The sequence below is a fragment of the Macaca nemestrina genome, chromosome 10 (assembly GCF_043159975.1).
Source record: "Macaca nemestrina isolate mMacNem1 chromosome 10, mMacNem.hap1, whole genome shotgun sequence".
Lineage (NCBI taxonomy): Eukaryota > Metazoa > Chordata > Mammalia > Primates > Cercopithecidae > Macaca > Macaca nemestrina.
This window is the reverse complement of record NC_092134.1, coordinates 11,523,916-11,541,318: the sequence shown is the minus strand read 5'-3', so window position 1 is coordinate 11,541,318 and position 17,403 is coordinate 11,523,916. Positions and strand designations below refer to the sequence as shown.

At 52.0% G+C, this 17,403-nt stretch overlaps 1 protein-coding gene across 1 annotated transcript in view; it reads right to left on the bottom strand.

The window, feature by feature from the left end:
• LOC105494556 (lysine demethylase 2B) overlaps positions 1–17,102 on the bottom strand; it is a 158,393-nt gene extending 141,291 nt beyond the window's left edge. The window contains 5 exon segments of the mRNA XM_011763081.3: positions 10,076–10,122; positions 11,647–11,725; positions 14,661–14,805; positions 16,637–16,683; positions 16,686–17,102. Of these exon segments, the coding sequence (XP_011761383.2) occupies positions 10,076–10,122; positions 11,647–11,725; positions 14,661–14,805; positions 16,637–16,683; positions 16,686–16,761 (394 nt within the window). The 5' untranslated portion in view covers positions 16,762–17,102.
• Positions 17,103–17,403: the final 301 nt, after the last annotated feature.

The following is a 17,403-nucleotide window of genomic DNA, read 5'->3' as shown; positions in this document are numbered from 1 at the left end:
AAAAGAACAAAGCTGAAGAACTTATCACATAGTGAGCCCTATCATGAAGCTGGTTAAGACAGTGTGGTACTGGCTTCATAACGGACACACCAGCCAGGAACTGACCCACACGAACGGAGTCACCTCTTTTATGACAAAACAAGACTTCATTGCCAATGGGGAGAGGATTTTTTTTTTTTTAGGACAGAGTTTCACTCTTGTTGCCCAGGATGTAATGCAATGGTGTGATCTCAGCAGACCGCAACCTCCACCTCCCGGGTTCAAGTGATTCTCCTGACTCAGCCTTCCCGAGTAGCTAGGATTATAGGCATGCGCCACCACGCCCAGCTAATTTTGTATTTTTAGTAAAGACGGGGGTTTCTCCACGTTAGTCAGGCTGGTCTCGAACTCCCAACCTCAGGTGATCTGCCCACCTTGGCCTCCCAAAGTGCTAGGATTACACATGCAAGCCACCGTGCCTGGCCAAGAGAATTTTTTTTTCTTTTTTCTGAGATGGAGTCTCACTCTGTCACCCAGGCTGGAGTGCAGTGGTGCGATCTCAGCTCACTGCAACCTCTGCCTCCTGGGTTCAAGCAATTCTCCTGCCTTAGCCTCCCAAGTAGCTGGGATTACAAGCACCTGCCACCACAGTCAGCTTATTTTTTGTATTCTTAGTAGAGACAGCGTTTCACCATGTTGGCCAGGCTGGTCTTGAACTCCTGACCTCAGGTGATCCGCCCACCTTGGCCTCCCAAAGTGCTAGGATTACAGGTGTGAGCCACCGTACACAGTCAGGATTTTTTTTTTTTTTTTTTTTTTTTGAGACAGTCTCGCTCTGTCACCCGGGCTGGAGTGCGGTGGTGCGATCTCGGCTCACTGCAAGCTCCGCCTCCTGGGTTCACGCCATTCTCCCTGCCTCAGCCTCCCGAGTAAGTGGGACTACAGGCGCCCGCCACCATGCCTGGCTAATTTTTTGTATTTTTAGTAGAGACAGCGTTTCACCGTGTTAGCCAGGATAGTTTGATCCTCTGACCTTCTGATCCGTCTGCCTCAACCTCCCGAAGTGCTGGGATTACAGGTGTGAGCCACCGCACCCGGCCCAGGATATTTTTTTTTTTTAATAATAATAGTGCTGGGTCAACTGGACATCCATATGGGAAAAAAGGGGAGACCCTGACCTCATCTTCCACCAGACAGAAAAAATCTATTCCAGATGAACTATAGATCAAAGTATGATCGTTCAAACAATAAGGCTTTTTGAGAAAAACGTGAATATTTTCATGACCTTAGAGTAGGCAAAATTTTCTTAAGCAAGACACAGCAAGAATTAATGCAACCAGCAGAGCTAAATAGTCTGTGTTAAAATTAAGAACTTCTAGGCCAGGCACAGTGGCTCACACCTATAATCCCAACACTTTGGGAGGCTGAGGCGGGAGGATCACAATGTCAGGAGTTCAAGACCAGCCTGGCCAACATGGTGAATCTCCATCTCTACTCAAAATACAAAAATTGGTTGGGCGCGGTGGCTCACGCCTGGCTGAGGCAGGCAGATCACCTGAGGCCAGGAGTTCGACACCGTTCTGGCCAACGTGGTAAAACCCTGTCTCTACTAAAAATATAAAAATTAGCTGGGCATGGTGGCGGGTGTCTGTAATCCTAGCTACTCGGGAGGCTGAGGCAGGAGAATCACCTGAACCAGGAGGCGGAGGTTGCAGTGAGCCGAGATCACGCCATTACACTCCAGCCTGGACAAGAGCGAAATTCCATCTCAAAAATAAACATATAAATAAAAATTAGCCAGGCATGGTGGTAGGTGCCTGTAATCCCAGCTATTCAGAAGGCTGAGGCAGGAGAATCACTTGAATCCAAGAGGCAGAGGTTGCAGTGAGACAAGATCACGCCACTGCACTCCAGCCTGGGCTACAGAGCAAGACTCTGTCTTGAAACAAACAAACAAAACAAAACTTCTGCTCATTCCAAGACACCTTTTTAGAAATGTGAAAAGACAACCCACAAAGTGGGAGTTATTGGTTTTTTTTGTTTGTTTGGTTTTTTTTTTGAGACGGAGGCTTGTTCTGTCACCCAGGCTGGATGCAGTGGTGCAATCTCAGCTCATTGCAACCTCCACCTCCCAGGTTCAGGTGATTCTCCTGCCTCAGCCTCCTGAGTAGCTGGGATTACAGGTGTGAGCCACCACGCCCGGCCTCTCATTTTTGTATTTTTAATAGAGATGAGGTTTGGCCAGGCTGGTCTCAAACTCCTGACCTCTGGTAATCTGCCCACCTCAGCCTCCCAAAGTGTTAGGATTATAGGCATGAGCCACCACCCCCTGCCTGGGAATATATATATACATATTTATCCGACAAAAGACTCACATCCAGAATATATAAAGAACTCTTATATTATAGTCTCAATTGTGTCCACCTATAAAATGTATATATTAATATGTTGAAGCCCTCACCCCCAGCACCTCAGAATGTGACCATATTTGGAGATAGGGTCTTTAAAAAGGTAATTAAGTGAAAATGACATCTTTAGGGTGAGCCCTCATCTAATATGACTGGTGTCCTTAAAAGAGTTTAGGCCGGAGGCCGGGCGCGGTGGCTCAAGCCTGTAATCCCAGCACTTTGGGAGGCCGAGGCGGGCGGATCACAAGGTCAGGAGATCGAGACCACAGTGAAACCCCGTCTCTACTAAAAATACAAAAAATTAGCCGGGCGCGGTGGCGGGCGCCTGTAGTCCCAGCTACTCAGGAGGCTGAGGCAGGAGAATGGCGGGAACCCGGGAGGCGGAGCTTGCAGTGAGCCGAGATCGCGCCACTGCACTCCAGCCTGGGCAACAGCGTGAGACTCCGTCTCAAAAAAAAAAAAAAAAAAAAAAAAGAGTTTAGGCCGGGCGCGGTGGCTCAAGCCTGTAATCCCAGCACTTTGGGAGGCTGAGACGGGCAGATCACAAGGTCAGGAGATCGAGACCTTCCTGGCTAACACAGTGAAACCCCGTCTCTACTAAAAAATACAAAAAACCCACCCTGGCTAACACGGTGAAACCCCGTCTCTACTAAAAAATACAAAAAACTAGCCGGGTGAGTTGGCGGGCGCCTGTAGTCCCAGCTACTTGGGAGGCTGAGGCAGGAGAATGGCGTGAACCCGGGAGGCGGAGCTTGCAGTGAGCTGAGATCTGGCCACTGCACTCCAGCCCGGGTGACAGAGCGAGACTCCGTCTCAAAAAAAAAAAAAAAAAAAAAAAAAAAACTAGCCGGGCGAGGTGGCGGGCGCCTGTAGTCCCAGCTATTCAGGAGGCTGAGGCAGGAGAACGGCGTAAACCCGGGAGGCGGAGCTTGCAGTGAGCTGAGATCCGGTCACTGCATGCCAGCCTGGGTGACAGAGCGAGACTCTGTCTCAAAAAAAAAAAAAAAGAAGACGAGTTTAGGGGCTGGGCACCGTGGCTCACGCATGCAATTGCAGCACTTTGCGATGGCGAGGCGGGAGGATCCCTTGAGCCCAGGAGTTTGAGAACAGTTTGGGCAACAAAGCGAGACCCGTCTCTATAAAAAAGCAGAAGAGTTTAGGACAGACATGCAAATGGAAAACCACATGAGGGCAGAGAGAAGACAGCCATCTACAAGCCAAGGAGAGAGGCCTTCAGAGAAAACACACCTGCTGCCACCTTGATCTCAGATTTCTTATTTCTTGCCTCCAAAATTGTAAGAAAATACATTTCTTTTTTTTTCTTTTCCTTTTTTTTTTTTTTTTTTTTTTTTTGAGATGGAGTCTCACTATGTCACCCAGGCTGGAGTGTAGTGGTGCAGTCTCGGCTCATTGTAACCTCCACCTCCCGGGTTCAAGCAATTCTCCTGCCTCAGCCTCAGGAGCAGCTGGGATTACAGGTGCGCACCACCATTCCCGGCTAATTTTTGTATTTTTAGTAGACACTGAGTTTCACCATGTTGGCCAGGCCGACCTGGAACTTTTGACCTCAGGTGATCCGCCCACCTCAGCCTCCCAAAGTGCTGGGATTATAGGCATGAATCACTGCACCCGGCCTAAGAAAATAAATTGTTCTTGAAGCCCCCATCTGTAGTACTTTGTTATGGCAGCTCAAGCAAACAAATACACCTTACAATTAATAAGAGACAACCCTTTGAAATAATGGAGAAAAGACCTGATGAGACATTCAGAGGATATCCAATCATGAAACAAAGGCCAGGTGCAGTGGCTCACACCTGTAACCCCAGCACTTTGGGAGGTCAAAGCAGGAGAATTGCTTGAGCCCAGAAGCTTGAGAACAGCCTGGGCAACATGGTGAAATCTCATCTCTATGAAAAATACAAAAGCATGGTGGCGGGCGCCTCTAATTCCAGCTAATCAGGAGGCTGAGGCAGGAGAAACGTTTGAACTCAGGAAGCAGAGGTTGCAGTGAGCCACGACGGTGCCACTGCACTCCAGCCTGGGCAAGAAGAGTGAAACCTCATTCTCTTTTTTTTTTTTTTTTTTTTGAGACGGAGTCTCGCTCTGTCGCCCAGGCTGGAGTGCAGTGGCCGGATCTCAGCTCACTGCAAGCTCCGCCTCCCAGGTTCACGCCATTCTCCTGCCTCAGCGTCCCGAGTAGCTGGGACTACAGGCGCCCGCCACCTCGCCCGGCTAGTTTTTTGTATTTTTTTAGTAGAGACGGGGTTTCACCGTATTAGCCAGGATGGTCTCGATCTCCTGACCTCGTGACCCGCCCGTCTCAGCCTCCCAAAGTGCTGGGATTACAGGCTTGAGCCACCGCGCCCGGCCTGAAACTCATTCTCAAAACATCAAAAAAAGCAAACAAAACACACACACACAAACACACAAAAAGAAATCTATAAATATACACAACAAACAATATAGATGAATTGTATAAACACAAAGCTAAGCAAAAGAAGCCAAAACTAAAGAAGACATCCTCCACGATTTCACTGGCATAAAATGTGAAAACAGGCACAACTCATCCATGGGGCTAGAAGTCAAGTTCACTAGCAGTGGAGGGCGGAGACTACATGGGCAGATGCAGAGGATTCTGGGTATTGGTTACCCTGATGTGTTCAGTTTGTTAAAATTAATCGAGCTACGTGGTTACCATATGTGCACTTTTCTGTATGTATATTATACTTCAATGAATGGGTTTTTCTTAAGGGTACAGTGTTACAGAAATGGAAACTGCCTTTTTGGGAAAAAAAAAAAAAAAAAAGGCTTGGAGCTTAGAACAGACTGCTGATGGAGAAAAGCCTGATTTTAAGACATTAGAGAAGAGTCTGCGGCCCCAAGTTGTGGCCTGAACACCTGGTAGTGCACAAGTCCCTTTCTCAAACAGCCACCTCCCATGGTGCAGCGCCCAGGGCAAGGTAAGACACTGGAAGACAGAGGCTGCAAGACAGAGGCTGCGACCCCGCAATGACTTGGAGGGGAGGGCTGGCCCAGCCTTCCCCACACACTGCCCTCCAAAGCAGAACTGTCACGTCTGTTAGGGCTGTGTTTATGTCACCCAGCAACCCTGGAGAATCACTGCTTCCCCACTTTCAGTCCACGTGGTTCTGCTGGGCTGACCCCAGCCAGCAACTCCAGTTTGGCTCAAGGCTGTGCTAAGACTGTCAGGGCCAATCCAGAGGCATTTAAGGGAACAACCGAGGGTTTGGGAAGGACCCTGAGCTGGCAGGATAGACGCCTGAAGCTGCTGTGGGCCCCTTCTTCACCCACCCTCCCTACCCTCCCATGGGGAGAAGCCTGCCAAGAATGAAGCGGAAAGAGGGAGTGGAAGTGGGAAGCGGAAAGGAGAAACAGACTCAACTTCTCAAGATCACTTTGGAGCATCCAGACATATTTGTCCCTGGAGGTTACATGCTGAACTTACGACCTAAGCCTATGAATTCCCTTTTGCTTAGGACAGCTAGAGTTACATTTGTCACTTAGGTCACTTATAACAAATGTGCCCTATCACCACTCTCTGGAAGCCTGTGTGCAGCTCAGAGACCGAAATGGGCATAATTCCCCATGCCAACTGCAGTCAGCAGCCTCCCTCAGAGTCCAGAGCAGCTGTCCCTCTGCAAAGCACTTGAACATTCATCGCTCCATTTGACCATCACAGAAATACCAAGGGAGTGGGGCTGGATGACTGTTCCTGCTTTCTTTTTTCTGTTCTTTCTTTTTTTTTTGAGACAGGATCTCGCTCTGTTGCCCTGACAGAGTGCAGTGGAGTGCAGTGGTGTGATCTTGGCTCACTACAGCCTCAAACTCCTAGGCTCAAGTGATCTGTCCCACCTCAGCCTCCTGAGTAGCTGGGACTACCGACGCATGCCACCAAGCCCAGCTAATTTTTGTGTTTTGGGGTTTTGTGGGGTTTTTTGTTTTGTTTCTTTTTGAGACAGAGTATCGCTCTTGTTGCCCAGGTTGGAGTGCCACGGCCAATCTCTGCTCACTGCAACCTCTGCCTCCAGGGTTCAGGCAATTCTCCTACCTCAGCCCCTCAACTAGCTGGGATTATAGGCGCCCGCCACCATTCCTGGCTGATTTTTTTGTATTTTTAGTAGAGACAGGGTTTTACCATGTTAGCCAGGCTGGTCTCAAACTCCTGACCTCAGGTGGTCCGTCCACCTCGGCCTCCGAAAGTGCTGGGATTACAAGTGTGAGCCATTGCGCCTGGCCATTTTTGTGTTTTTTGTAGAGACAAGGTTTTGCCATGCTCCCCAGGCTGGTCTTGAACTCCTGGCCTCAAGCGATCCTCCCACCTTGGCCTTCCAAAGTTCTGGAACTACAGGTGTGAGCCACTGCATCGAGACTGCATATCTTTGACATGCTTTTAGGTCAATTATTCTGGCTGGATCATCTGACACATCTGACACACCAGCCGGCTGCTTTCATCCTACACACAGACACCAGAGTTGGCGTCTACAAAACTTCAATCAAATGACCTCACTGCAGAGCCACTAGCATGGTGATCGTCAAAGACAGACAATAACAAGTGCTAGCAAGGATGTAGGGAAACCAGAACCCCCACACACTGCTTATGGGAGTGTAAAATGACACAGCTGCTTTGGTAAACAGTCTGGCAGTTCCTCCGTAAGTGAAACACAGTTACCACGTGATCCAGCAATTCTGCTCCTAAGGATATACCCAAGTGAAAATGTATGTTCAACAAAAACTTGTATGTGAATATTTTTAGCAACATTATTCATAACAGCCAAAAAGTAGAAACAACCAAAATGTCCATCAACAACTGTGGTCCAAAAACAAATGTTTTTGGATAAACAAAATGTAGTCTATCCATACAATGGAATATTATTCAGCCAAGAAAAAGAGTGAAGTGCTGCCTCATGCTACAACATGGATGAGCCTTGAAAACATGACGCCAAGTGAAAGGAGCCAGACATAAAGGATTGTGTGTTCTATGATTCCATTTGAATGAAAAGTCCGGAATCAGCAACTTCACAGACACACAAGGCAGATTAGTGGTCGTGCTAATCTGAGCGATGGGGGAACTGAGAGATACAGGGTTTCTTTTTGGGGTGATAGAAATATTCTGGAATTGAGTGGAGATGGTTATACAGCATTGTGAATATACTAAAACCAACGACTTGCGCCTTTTCTTTCCTGGGGAAAGTCTCACTCTGTCACTCAAGCTGGAGTGCAGTGGTGCGATCTCAGCTCACTGGAACCTCTGCCTCGCAGGTTCAAGTGATTCTCCTGCCTCAGCCTCCCAAGTAGCTGGTATTACAGGAATGTGCCCCTACACCTGGTGAATTTTTGTATTTTTAGCAGAGATGGGGTTTCACCATGTTAGCCAGGCTGGTCTTGAACTCCTGACCTCAAGTGATCTGCCTGCCTCGACCTCCCACAGCGCTGGGATTATAGGTGTGAGCCACTGCGCCCAACCAACTTGTACATTTTAAAATGGTTAAGTGACAACTTTTATAGTATGTGAATATCATCTCAATTTTTTTTTTTTTTTTTTTTTTTTTTTTTTGAGATGGTGTCTTACTCTGTCGCCTGGGCTGGAGTGCAGTGGCACGATCTTGGCTCACTGCAACCTCTGCCTCCTGGGTTCAAGCGATTCTCCTGCCTCAGCCTCCTGAGTAGCTGGGATTACAGCCACCCGCCACTACACCCAGCTAATTTTTTGTATTTTTAGTAGAGACGGCGTTTCACCATGTTGGCCAGACTGGTCTCGAACCCCTGACCTTGTGATTCACCCGCGTCAGCCTCCCAAAGTGCTGGGATTACAGGTGTGAGCCACAGCGCCCGGGCGCTCATCTCAGTTTTTTAAATGTGACCAGGTGCATGGTTCAAGACCAGCCTGGGCAACGTAGCAAGACCCCATCTCTACAAAAATAAATAACTGGGTGTGGTGGTACATGCCTGTGGTCCCAGCTATTCTCGAGGCTAAGGCGGAAGGATTACTTAGGCCCAGGAGTTGCAGGCTATGGTGAGTCATAATCATGCCGTTGCACTCTAGCTGGGACAAAAGCACGAGACTGGTCTCTAAAACATACAAATAAAATTAAATAAAAACGTTTCAAACCCATCCCAAGAAAATAATCAGATCACAGAGATACTCCCTTCACTCCACTTTAAAGCTCCCCAGTGGCTTTCCAACACACTAGAAGTCAAACCTAAATTCCCTACAGGGCCCTGGGAGGCCTTCACATCCCAGCTCCGGGGCCTCTGCCACCTCTTCTGCAGCTTTCTCACTCACTCACTCACTCACTCACTCACTCAGTTCCTCCACACTCCAAGTTTATCCCCACCTTCTGGGTGCCCTTGCTCTTCCTTCAGCCTAGAATGTCTTTTCCCACAGCTGATTCTCATCAGTCAGGTCTCTGTTCAAATGCCCCCTTCATCCCAGAGAGGCCCTCCCTGACCACCCTGTCTAAAATGCAGCCCCACCACGTGCCATGCCATTATTCTGTTTATTTCTACATAGCCCTGTCACCATCAGAAAAGACATTGCATTTTATCACTATTATTTACTTTAGAGACAGGGTCCTGCTCTGTTGCCCAGGCTGGAATGAAGTGACGCAATCATGGCCTGCAGGCAGGAACTCCTGGGCTCAAGCAATCCTCCAGTCACAGCCTCCCAAGTAGCTACAACTACAGGCACACACCACCACACCTGGCTAATTTTTTTTTTTTTTTTGGAGACGGAGTCTCGCTCCATCACCCAGGCTAGAGTGCAGTGGCGCGATCTTGGCTCACCACAACCTCTGCCTCCCAGGTTCAAGCTATTCTCCGGCCTCAGCCTCCCAAATAGCTTGGACTACAGGCGCCCGTCACCATGCCCGGCTAGTTTTTGTATTTTTAGTAGAGACGGGGTTTCACCATGTTGGCCAGGCTGGTCTCTAAATCTTGACCTTGTGATCCTCCCGCCTCAGCCTCCCAAAGGGCTGGGATTACAGGCGTGAGCCACCACCTCAGCCTACTGTTTACTTCTTGACTGCCTCTTGTACCCACCAAGAGAGCAGGGAACTTATCCATCCGTTCGCAACTCTGACCTTGGCCACCAAGTAGCCAAAAAGTGTTTTTCTAGAAAGAATAGATTGATTGAACAACTGCCTGTAAGATGTGAAATGCCACCTACTACCTGGCCGAGCATCCAGAGTACTAAGTCATCAGCCACCTGCAGGTGCTCAGGGAGCTCATGTGCATTTGCTGAGCTCGAAGTTCCAAGGCCTGCCCCAGGCCGGTCCAGAACCCCAAGGAAGCAGGAGGAATAGCCCCTCCCTTCAAAAGCCTGAAAGTCTATGAGGGATCATAAAGCACCCAGTGTTTACCTGGCAACCCACAAACAAATGCGGAGGAGAGATCTCAGATTGCATCGCTGACACCCAGGCTGGAGGCAGTGTCCAAATGGGCCTCATAAAATGCGTACTGGCAAACGCCCTCTGATACAGCTTCTTATGACTTTGCAATCCTACCTGTTCTCCAGGATGAAACGGTTACAGCTCACACCTGCTCCTGCCTCCTCCCGTGGGGACTTTGTTTTCAGAGGCAGTTAAAAGTCTAAATGGGCAGGCGGTGACCGCCTCTTTCCCCTTCCCTACTTCAGCATCTCTGAGCCACACACACGGCAAGCGACTTACCCACTAGGAGTTTGACGTCTCGGACTGTGAAATCAGGGTCAGGCATCCTGGGGAAAGAGGAGCACAGACATTTGGTGAGAGGCCAGAAACAACAAAGCTAGACTCTACCCTGGGCCCGGGGGGAAGCCATTTTTCCAAGAGAGGCCCTTTGCCCTCGGTTTGGGAACTCAAAATGAGACCATCCAGAGGGAGGGAAGTAGACCAGTTGATGTCTGCAGGGAGGGTCACCCCAGAACCACTGAGGCCCTTCCCTACCCTAAGAGGCAACTCAAACCTGAACCTCAGCAGAGGTTGGGACAACCACTGTCCACTCCATTTTTCCAGGGAAGCCGGAAGTGCAGGGTCAAAAGTAAAGGCCAGGGCTAGACATTCAAATGCCTGCTTTCTTTTAGGGTGGGTAGTCCTCTCTAGGTCTCTTTCTCCCTCTAGAAAATACTCTTCAGGCCGGGCGCGGTGGCTCAAGCCTGTAATCCCAGCACTTTGGGAGGCCGAGATGGGCGGATCACAAGGTCAGGAGATCGAGACCAGCCTGGCTAATACGGTGAAACCCCGTCTCTACTAAAAAATACAAAAAACTAGCCGGGTGAGGTGGCGGGCGCTTGTAGTCCCAGCTACTCGGGAGGCTGAAGCAGGAGAATGGCGTAGACCCGGGAGGCGGAGCTTGCAGTGAGCTGAGATGCGGCCACTGCACTCCAGCCTGGGCGACAGAGCGAGACTCCGTCTCAAAAAAAAAAAAAAAAAAAAAAAAGAAAATACTCTCCATAAGGAGTTGTATGCAAAGTGGGACGGACCCCTTTAAGTTCAGAGGGAAAAAAAGACACGCATTGTACCAGTTCCAGGGATGTGGTAATACGGGCTACAATTCACTATTAATTAACCATGATGCCCAAGGTTTAAATCCTACTCGTAGGAATGGACTCTTGAGCAAGTCTGGGAGCAGATGCTGGAGAGAGGCTGCCTGGAACGACACCCCAAGCCTCCTCCCCTACACCTGCCCAAGGGGCACAAACCTGTTCTTCCAGCCTGCCTCCCAGACCTCTCCCCCACCTGGAGCTCTGACAGATCTCAGTGAATGAAAACAGACATAGTGCAGGGGCAGGCTGCGGGGCAGGCAAAGAAAGGGGAGACACTGGCACCCCAGGAAACACACATAGTGGGAATCTGCGTAAGAAACATGTATCTAGGTGCCCTGGGTCTGGGCTTAGAGCCTGGCTAGTCCCTTTGCAGCTCAGGCTCTACCTCAGTCTCCTGATCTGGAGCAAGGGGAAGGAGGAGAGGTACAGTTCTCTGCAGGAGGTCACTGAGTATAACTGGGGTGGGTCAGGGGAAAAAGTCAACACTGCTTAATTACCCTATGTCCTCTCTCTGCCCAAAGTCCCTGCAAAAGACCAGTCTTTGGAGAGTGTTACCCCTTTGTTAGGCCTTGAACAAGGAGATGCTGTTCCCAGATCATGAAAAAAGATCCTTCTCAGTGATGAGAGGTGGGAAGAGGGTGGAAGAAATCCATCCCAAGCTATAAAGTATGTTAGGGAGGAAGACGGGGGAAGGAGCGATTAGTTGCAGCAACTTACTTAATTCCCAGTCCATCCTTTTCTCGAAATATCAGGGGAACCCTGAGAGCTTCTCTCTGTACGTACTCATAGTTGAAATCTGTTTGGATATTTGAATTAAAACAAGTTGGTTAAGTCACGAAGGAGCAAATGAACCGGGATCTGTTGGTTAGGGGAAGAAAACTGATGGACGAAGGGGCAGGGGGTCCAGGAGATGCAGGCACCAGCTGTACAGCAAAAGCTCCTTGGAAAATGATCGGGAAATGGATTAGGCAAAGCCCAAGAGAAGCCATGCCAGCGATCAGCTCCTCTGCCTACTCAGTCAGTCATTCTCGGCACGCCCCACCGGTCCAAACTTGTCAACCAACAGCCCAAAGCCAGCGAGGGTTGGGGAGGAAGACTCAAAAGAGCCCCGCACAAAAAGAGCCCCAGCCATTGCTGAGAAAGAGGGATAGACAGAGACACGCATCCCAACCTGCGCTCAGAAAGTAAAGGGACTGCAAAATTGAAGAATGCCACCTGGGAGGATCTGAAGGCCCAGAGAGGAGGCTGGGAGGAGGGCCCTCATTGTAGCTGAGCATCAGTGAAAATCTTATTGTAATATCCTGCATAGTGAAGGGGAGGGGGGAAAAGCCGGTTTCCCTGGAAACTGTGTATTTGGTGCCAAAATAACTAGGGAACTGGGCACAGCTTTGTTGTCTTAAGAGTGAAATTCTGCTGTAGCCATCACAGTCTTTGCTTCAGCTGGATAACCGGGAGGGAGGCTCCCCAGGGGAAGGCTCTGTAAAGGGGGCATAGCAAGACCCAAGGAAAATTCATGGGCTCGCTCTCTCTCTCTGGGGTTTTTCTAGTACAGTCCTTACCCAAAGTCCTGGAGGATGAAGGAGGCCTCTAATTTCTGTCCTTCCCCAATTCTGAAACCAGTGAATCTGACCCAACCATACACCCTTGAATATGAAGGTGATGGGGCTTGAGATAAATTCTCACATCCCCCAAATCCGCAGGTAACTAAAGTAATCCACAAGGTAAGAAGGCCTCTCCGACCGTCGGAAGGGAGACAGAAGAGGCCTCAGGCCACTGAAGCTGCTAGCCCAGGGAAACAGTTCACAGGGCAGCCTTGGGGGAGGAGGAGGCCAAGACAACTCCCCTCCGAAGAGAGACAGAGAACAAAACCCAAAGCCGGGGAAAGCCCTGACCTCAGCAGCTCAGATCCCCAGGGGCTCACAGTGAATGGGGATTCCTAAGGATTTAAAGGAAGAGAAGTTTAAGAAGCTTCTATTTTGAATCCAGGCTAAGGGCTCCTGTTTCTCAGCTCCTCCCTCAAGTTTTGGGGCCAGATCTGAATTAAAGAGCAAAGCCTTGGGCCCTCCCCTTTGAAAGATGCCGGGACAGCAGATCTAAGGATACGCGTTAGCTCTCCCTGCCTGGAATACCGGCCCTCAGACCCACCCACCCAAAGCACCCCATCCCCCAGGGTCAGCTTCAACTTCCTCAAATGAGCCTGAGAAAAAGCTCTGAAATCCTGGGCTGAGAATTCCTCCCAAATGACTAGGAAGTTTGCATATTGTTTGCACGTAGGATCCGCCAAACGACTCAACTCAGTAAAAACGGGGGAAGAAAGGAGAGGAATTAAAATTCCACTTATGCAGAGAAAATTTAAATCAGCTGGGACTAGCACCCTGCTCTAGGACCAGGCAGGCTGGGAGAAGTTTCTTCTTCCCTCCCCCAACAACTACCCCTCACCACCGGAGCCCAGTGCCCCAGGAGGCGATGGGCACAAAAGAGAAATCACAAAACTGCAAAGCTGGGAGTCTCTTCTCAGAGCTAACCCCACAGCCACAGCCACTCAACCAGAACCTGGAGGAGGGAAGCAGGCACTCCAGGTTATCAGCTCACTGAGGGATGGAAGGGTTTTCCAACAGGCGTGGGGGGAACAAAATAGAAACTTTGTAACTTAAAGGCAACTGAAATATCTGAAAAGGAAAAATGAGTGAAGGGCCTAGGAAAGCTAGGTAGGGCATGTTCAAAACCCCAATCCCGCAGGCAATGCGAGGTTCCTCAACCAGGAGCCACACTGGCTGCAGGCTGGGAAGGCCAGGGCTCTGGAGGCCTCAGAGGCAACCCAGGGCATCACCTTAACATCTGAAGGGTGACCCCCACCACCCTCGTAGTAGGAGAGCCAGGGAGAAACCCAGGCCATGAAGGTCTTCAAAACCCTGGAGGCGTCCCCAAATTTCGCTCTAAACTGGGTGGGCCTACAAGGAACAGAGCTCTCCAAGTCTCAGGCCTGGAAGAAGACCCATTTCCTCACTTCAAACTGCCAGGGGACAGGGATCTCCCCCAGAAGCCCGAAGGGAAGTCACCCCCTGACCCCAGCTCCTGGCTTCAACCTGTCAAGGCTGTAGCACTAGACAGCTCGGGCCCAGGTGGGGATTCAGGTCAATAGCTTCAGGGCGCATGAGGTCCCTGATCCAATCTGGCAGAGCCCACGGGGGAATGCGGCTCTGCAGACCCCAGGCCTAAGGGGGCATCATCCCGAACACCCGACGCGCCCCGATCACCAGTTCCTCACTGGCAGTCCCCGAGCGGGAACGGGATTGGGAAGGCTTCAGGCCTGGGGGGCCTCACCCCGATGCCCCAGGGGCGACCCGAACCCAGTTCCAGTTAGGCGGCGGCACCTCAGGCAGCGCAGGGAGCGCGACCGGCTCGGGGAGGGGGAGGACGCTGCGCTCCCGCCCTCCCTCGGTCCGCCTGTCCATCCCCAGGTCCCTCTGTCCGCCGGCCCCCTGGTTCTGCCCGCCCTGGGGCTGGTGGTGGGCGCGGGCCGGGCCTAGGCCCATGCCCGGCCCCCCTTACTGCCTGCCCTCCTCCCTCGCCACCCCACCCCACCCCCCCAGTGCTCGGCCTCGTTTCGTCACCGGATCCCCTGGAATGGGGGACGCGGGCGCGAAATACGAACCCAGCCACCGGCAGCTCCCTCCCCACGTGCGCTCGGCCCGCAGCGCAGAAGGCGGCCCGGGGAGGGGGCGCCTCACCTTTGCCCTCCATGGCATGCACGAAGTCCCCTTGGTACAGCTGGCTGCGAAGCTTCTCCTCCAGGCTGAAGCCGCGGACGCTGACGATCTCCTCCACGTCCGACAAGTCCTCGTTCTCGTCGTATCGCTGGCGGTCAATCGGGCGCTGCGAGGACCCAAACCAGAGAGCCCGGGACATTACTGGGGGGGCTGGAGGTCGCCTCTCAACCTGGGCCAGCACTAACAGGTGCAGCAGCCGCGCGCCCCCTGCACCCCACCATTGCAACCCAAGCAACTTTGCGCAATTGCCAAAGATGCTGAAAAGCAGGACAAGGAGAGGGGCCCGCACCCCGGGGGTCCAGCTGCGCTCCACACGGGGTACTCCCCCCGGTGTCTTTGGAAGCCATTGAAGGGACATCTGGGGGCCCTCCCCTGCCCCCCGCCCCCGAAATGTGTTGGGCTTTGCCCACTCGGCCGGGAGCCTGGTTATGTAACCCGCGAAGGGGGCTCCGGACACGGGCTGGCGGGGCAAATGTAGGCCCCAGGAGGAGCCGCGGCGGCGCCCGGCTCGGCGGTAACAGCAGCCCCGGCGGCCGCGGCGGCAGAGCTGGGAAGCCGGAACCGGGGGCCGGCAGCGTTTCTAAAGCTGGAGCCGCCCCCGAGCTACCGGGGAAGCTGGAAAGCTGAAATGGAAGGGCTGAGACCCCAGCCGCCCCCGCCGCCCGCCCGCCAGTGCAAGAAGAGGAGGTGGGGGGAGGAGGATCGGGGCTTGGGAGGGGGAGAGGCAGACGGCCCGCCACAAAGCTCCGATCGGAGACCCCAAAACGCACCAGCAGCTGCCTCATCTCCCCACAAGCGCGCGCGCACACTCACTTCCTAAGGAGACTCCCCCACCACTCCCCGCATCCCCCTGCCTCCTCCCTCCACCGCCCAGCGCCCGGCCCCGCAGCCCCCCAGATTCCGGGCGAACCCCGAGCCCGCTCAGCCCCCCTCCACGCCTTTCCCCGATACCACCTCCCCACTTAAGTGTCTGAGACTCTAAGCCTCACAAGGGGCTGGAGGAGTAAGCAGCTTGCTTCCTTTTGCATGCAATTTATTATATTTTTTTTTCCCGGTCCTCTTGCAAAATACAGAAAAGGAAAGAAAAGGCAGCGAGAAACAACCAAAAAAAAAAAAAGATCTATCATATGCCAGATACAGATTTGGAAAAAAAAAAAAAAAAAAGCTACACACCAATCTTCTTCCAGAGTCTTTCTCTGCCTCCATTTTTTTAGGAGAGTTCACCAATTAATTGTCAACACTCCTGCCCCCTGCATTTTGGCCGAGGGGGGAAGGAGGGAAGACCAAAGAAAACAAACCAAAAAATAAATAAATAAAGCAAGCCAGAGCCGAGATCTACAAAGTTTTGCACCAACACTTAGGCAGATCCGTTTGCAAAGTCCTAGGAAACCATTTTCAGCAGTTGTGGGGGGGGGAGGCGTCGACGTCATAATCCCCGGAACGTAAACATTGTTGCCGATCGCGCTCGGAGCCCGCGGCCGGGCTAGTGGGGGGGCTCTCGGCCCGGGCTTGAGGGGGTGGGGACGGCGGCCCGAGGAGGTGTGGGGCGGGGAGGGAGCCCGGGAGGCACCGGGCGCCGTTAGCGCCCTGGCATCGCTGTTTTGTTGTTGGGTCACGAGTGCTCCTCTGCACGCAGGCGCCGCCGCCGCCCGGGAGTTGTGTGCAGAGCTGACTTTTGGAGGGCCGAGTTGCAGGCGGCGGGCGCATCCCGGAGATGGCGGGGCAGGGAGGGAGGGAAGGAGGAGGGGGCGGGGAGGGAGGTGCAGATTTGCACGGCTGGCCTCAGCGGGAGGCGCGGAAATGCAAGCTGAGCATGCTGGCGTGAAAGCCCCCCGGGCCTGGCACCCCCAAAAACGACCCCCCACCTCCTTTCCTGCCCCTGTTGCCCAGGGCTACCCCTCTTCCTCTTCTTTCATCCATCCCTCCCCCAACATTACCTGTGTGGCCGACTCAAATTCATAGCATTTGGTATATATAATTGTTTCCTTTTTTGCTTTTCTGCTGCATGTCTTTTTCGTGAGGGGTGAGCCTCTGCAGATCCCCCCATTTGCGGACCTGCCATATGGAGGAGGCATTTGTGGGGCTCAGAAGGAAATTAGCTCGGCTCCATACCTATAAGGACTGCCTAACTTTTAAACTCCCGGCACTCAAAGATGTGGACACACACACGTACAGGAAATACAGCCAGACCAGAGCCTTTGCAGACCGCAGCTGACCGGAAGACGTTGCCTTTCATTCATTCATTCTGCACGCTTCTGTGGAGTCCTTTACTAGGCGACCAGCCCTGAGACAGAAGTTGGACATTTTTTAAAGGTTCTTGCGCTCAGCAAGGGGAGCAGATAGATACTCAGGAGCGAAAGACGAAGAGAATTGGATCTGGCGCCTCCTAACGCAGCCCGCACAGGAGCGAAGGGTAAGCCCTTGTTGGCCATTTATAGGAGAAAAGTCGGTGGAAAGGTGCATAGTGCTCTGGGATGGGTAGGGGGAACTCTGGTGCCCCTTGATTAATCCTATAGGGCTTTTTAGCGGAGGTATCGGCACCCTCCATACATGGGTGTCATTAGGTCCCTGTCCACTTACTAATGTTTTTGACTACCCCCGCACTGGTCCTGGGTTGCCTTGTCCTCACTTCATGAGCAACAGTCAGGTGGACTGGGCTTGAGAAAAGCTGGCCCTAAACATTCCTCCAGCCCCAGCTGCGGCG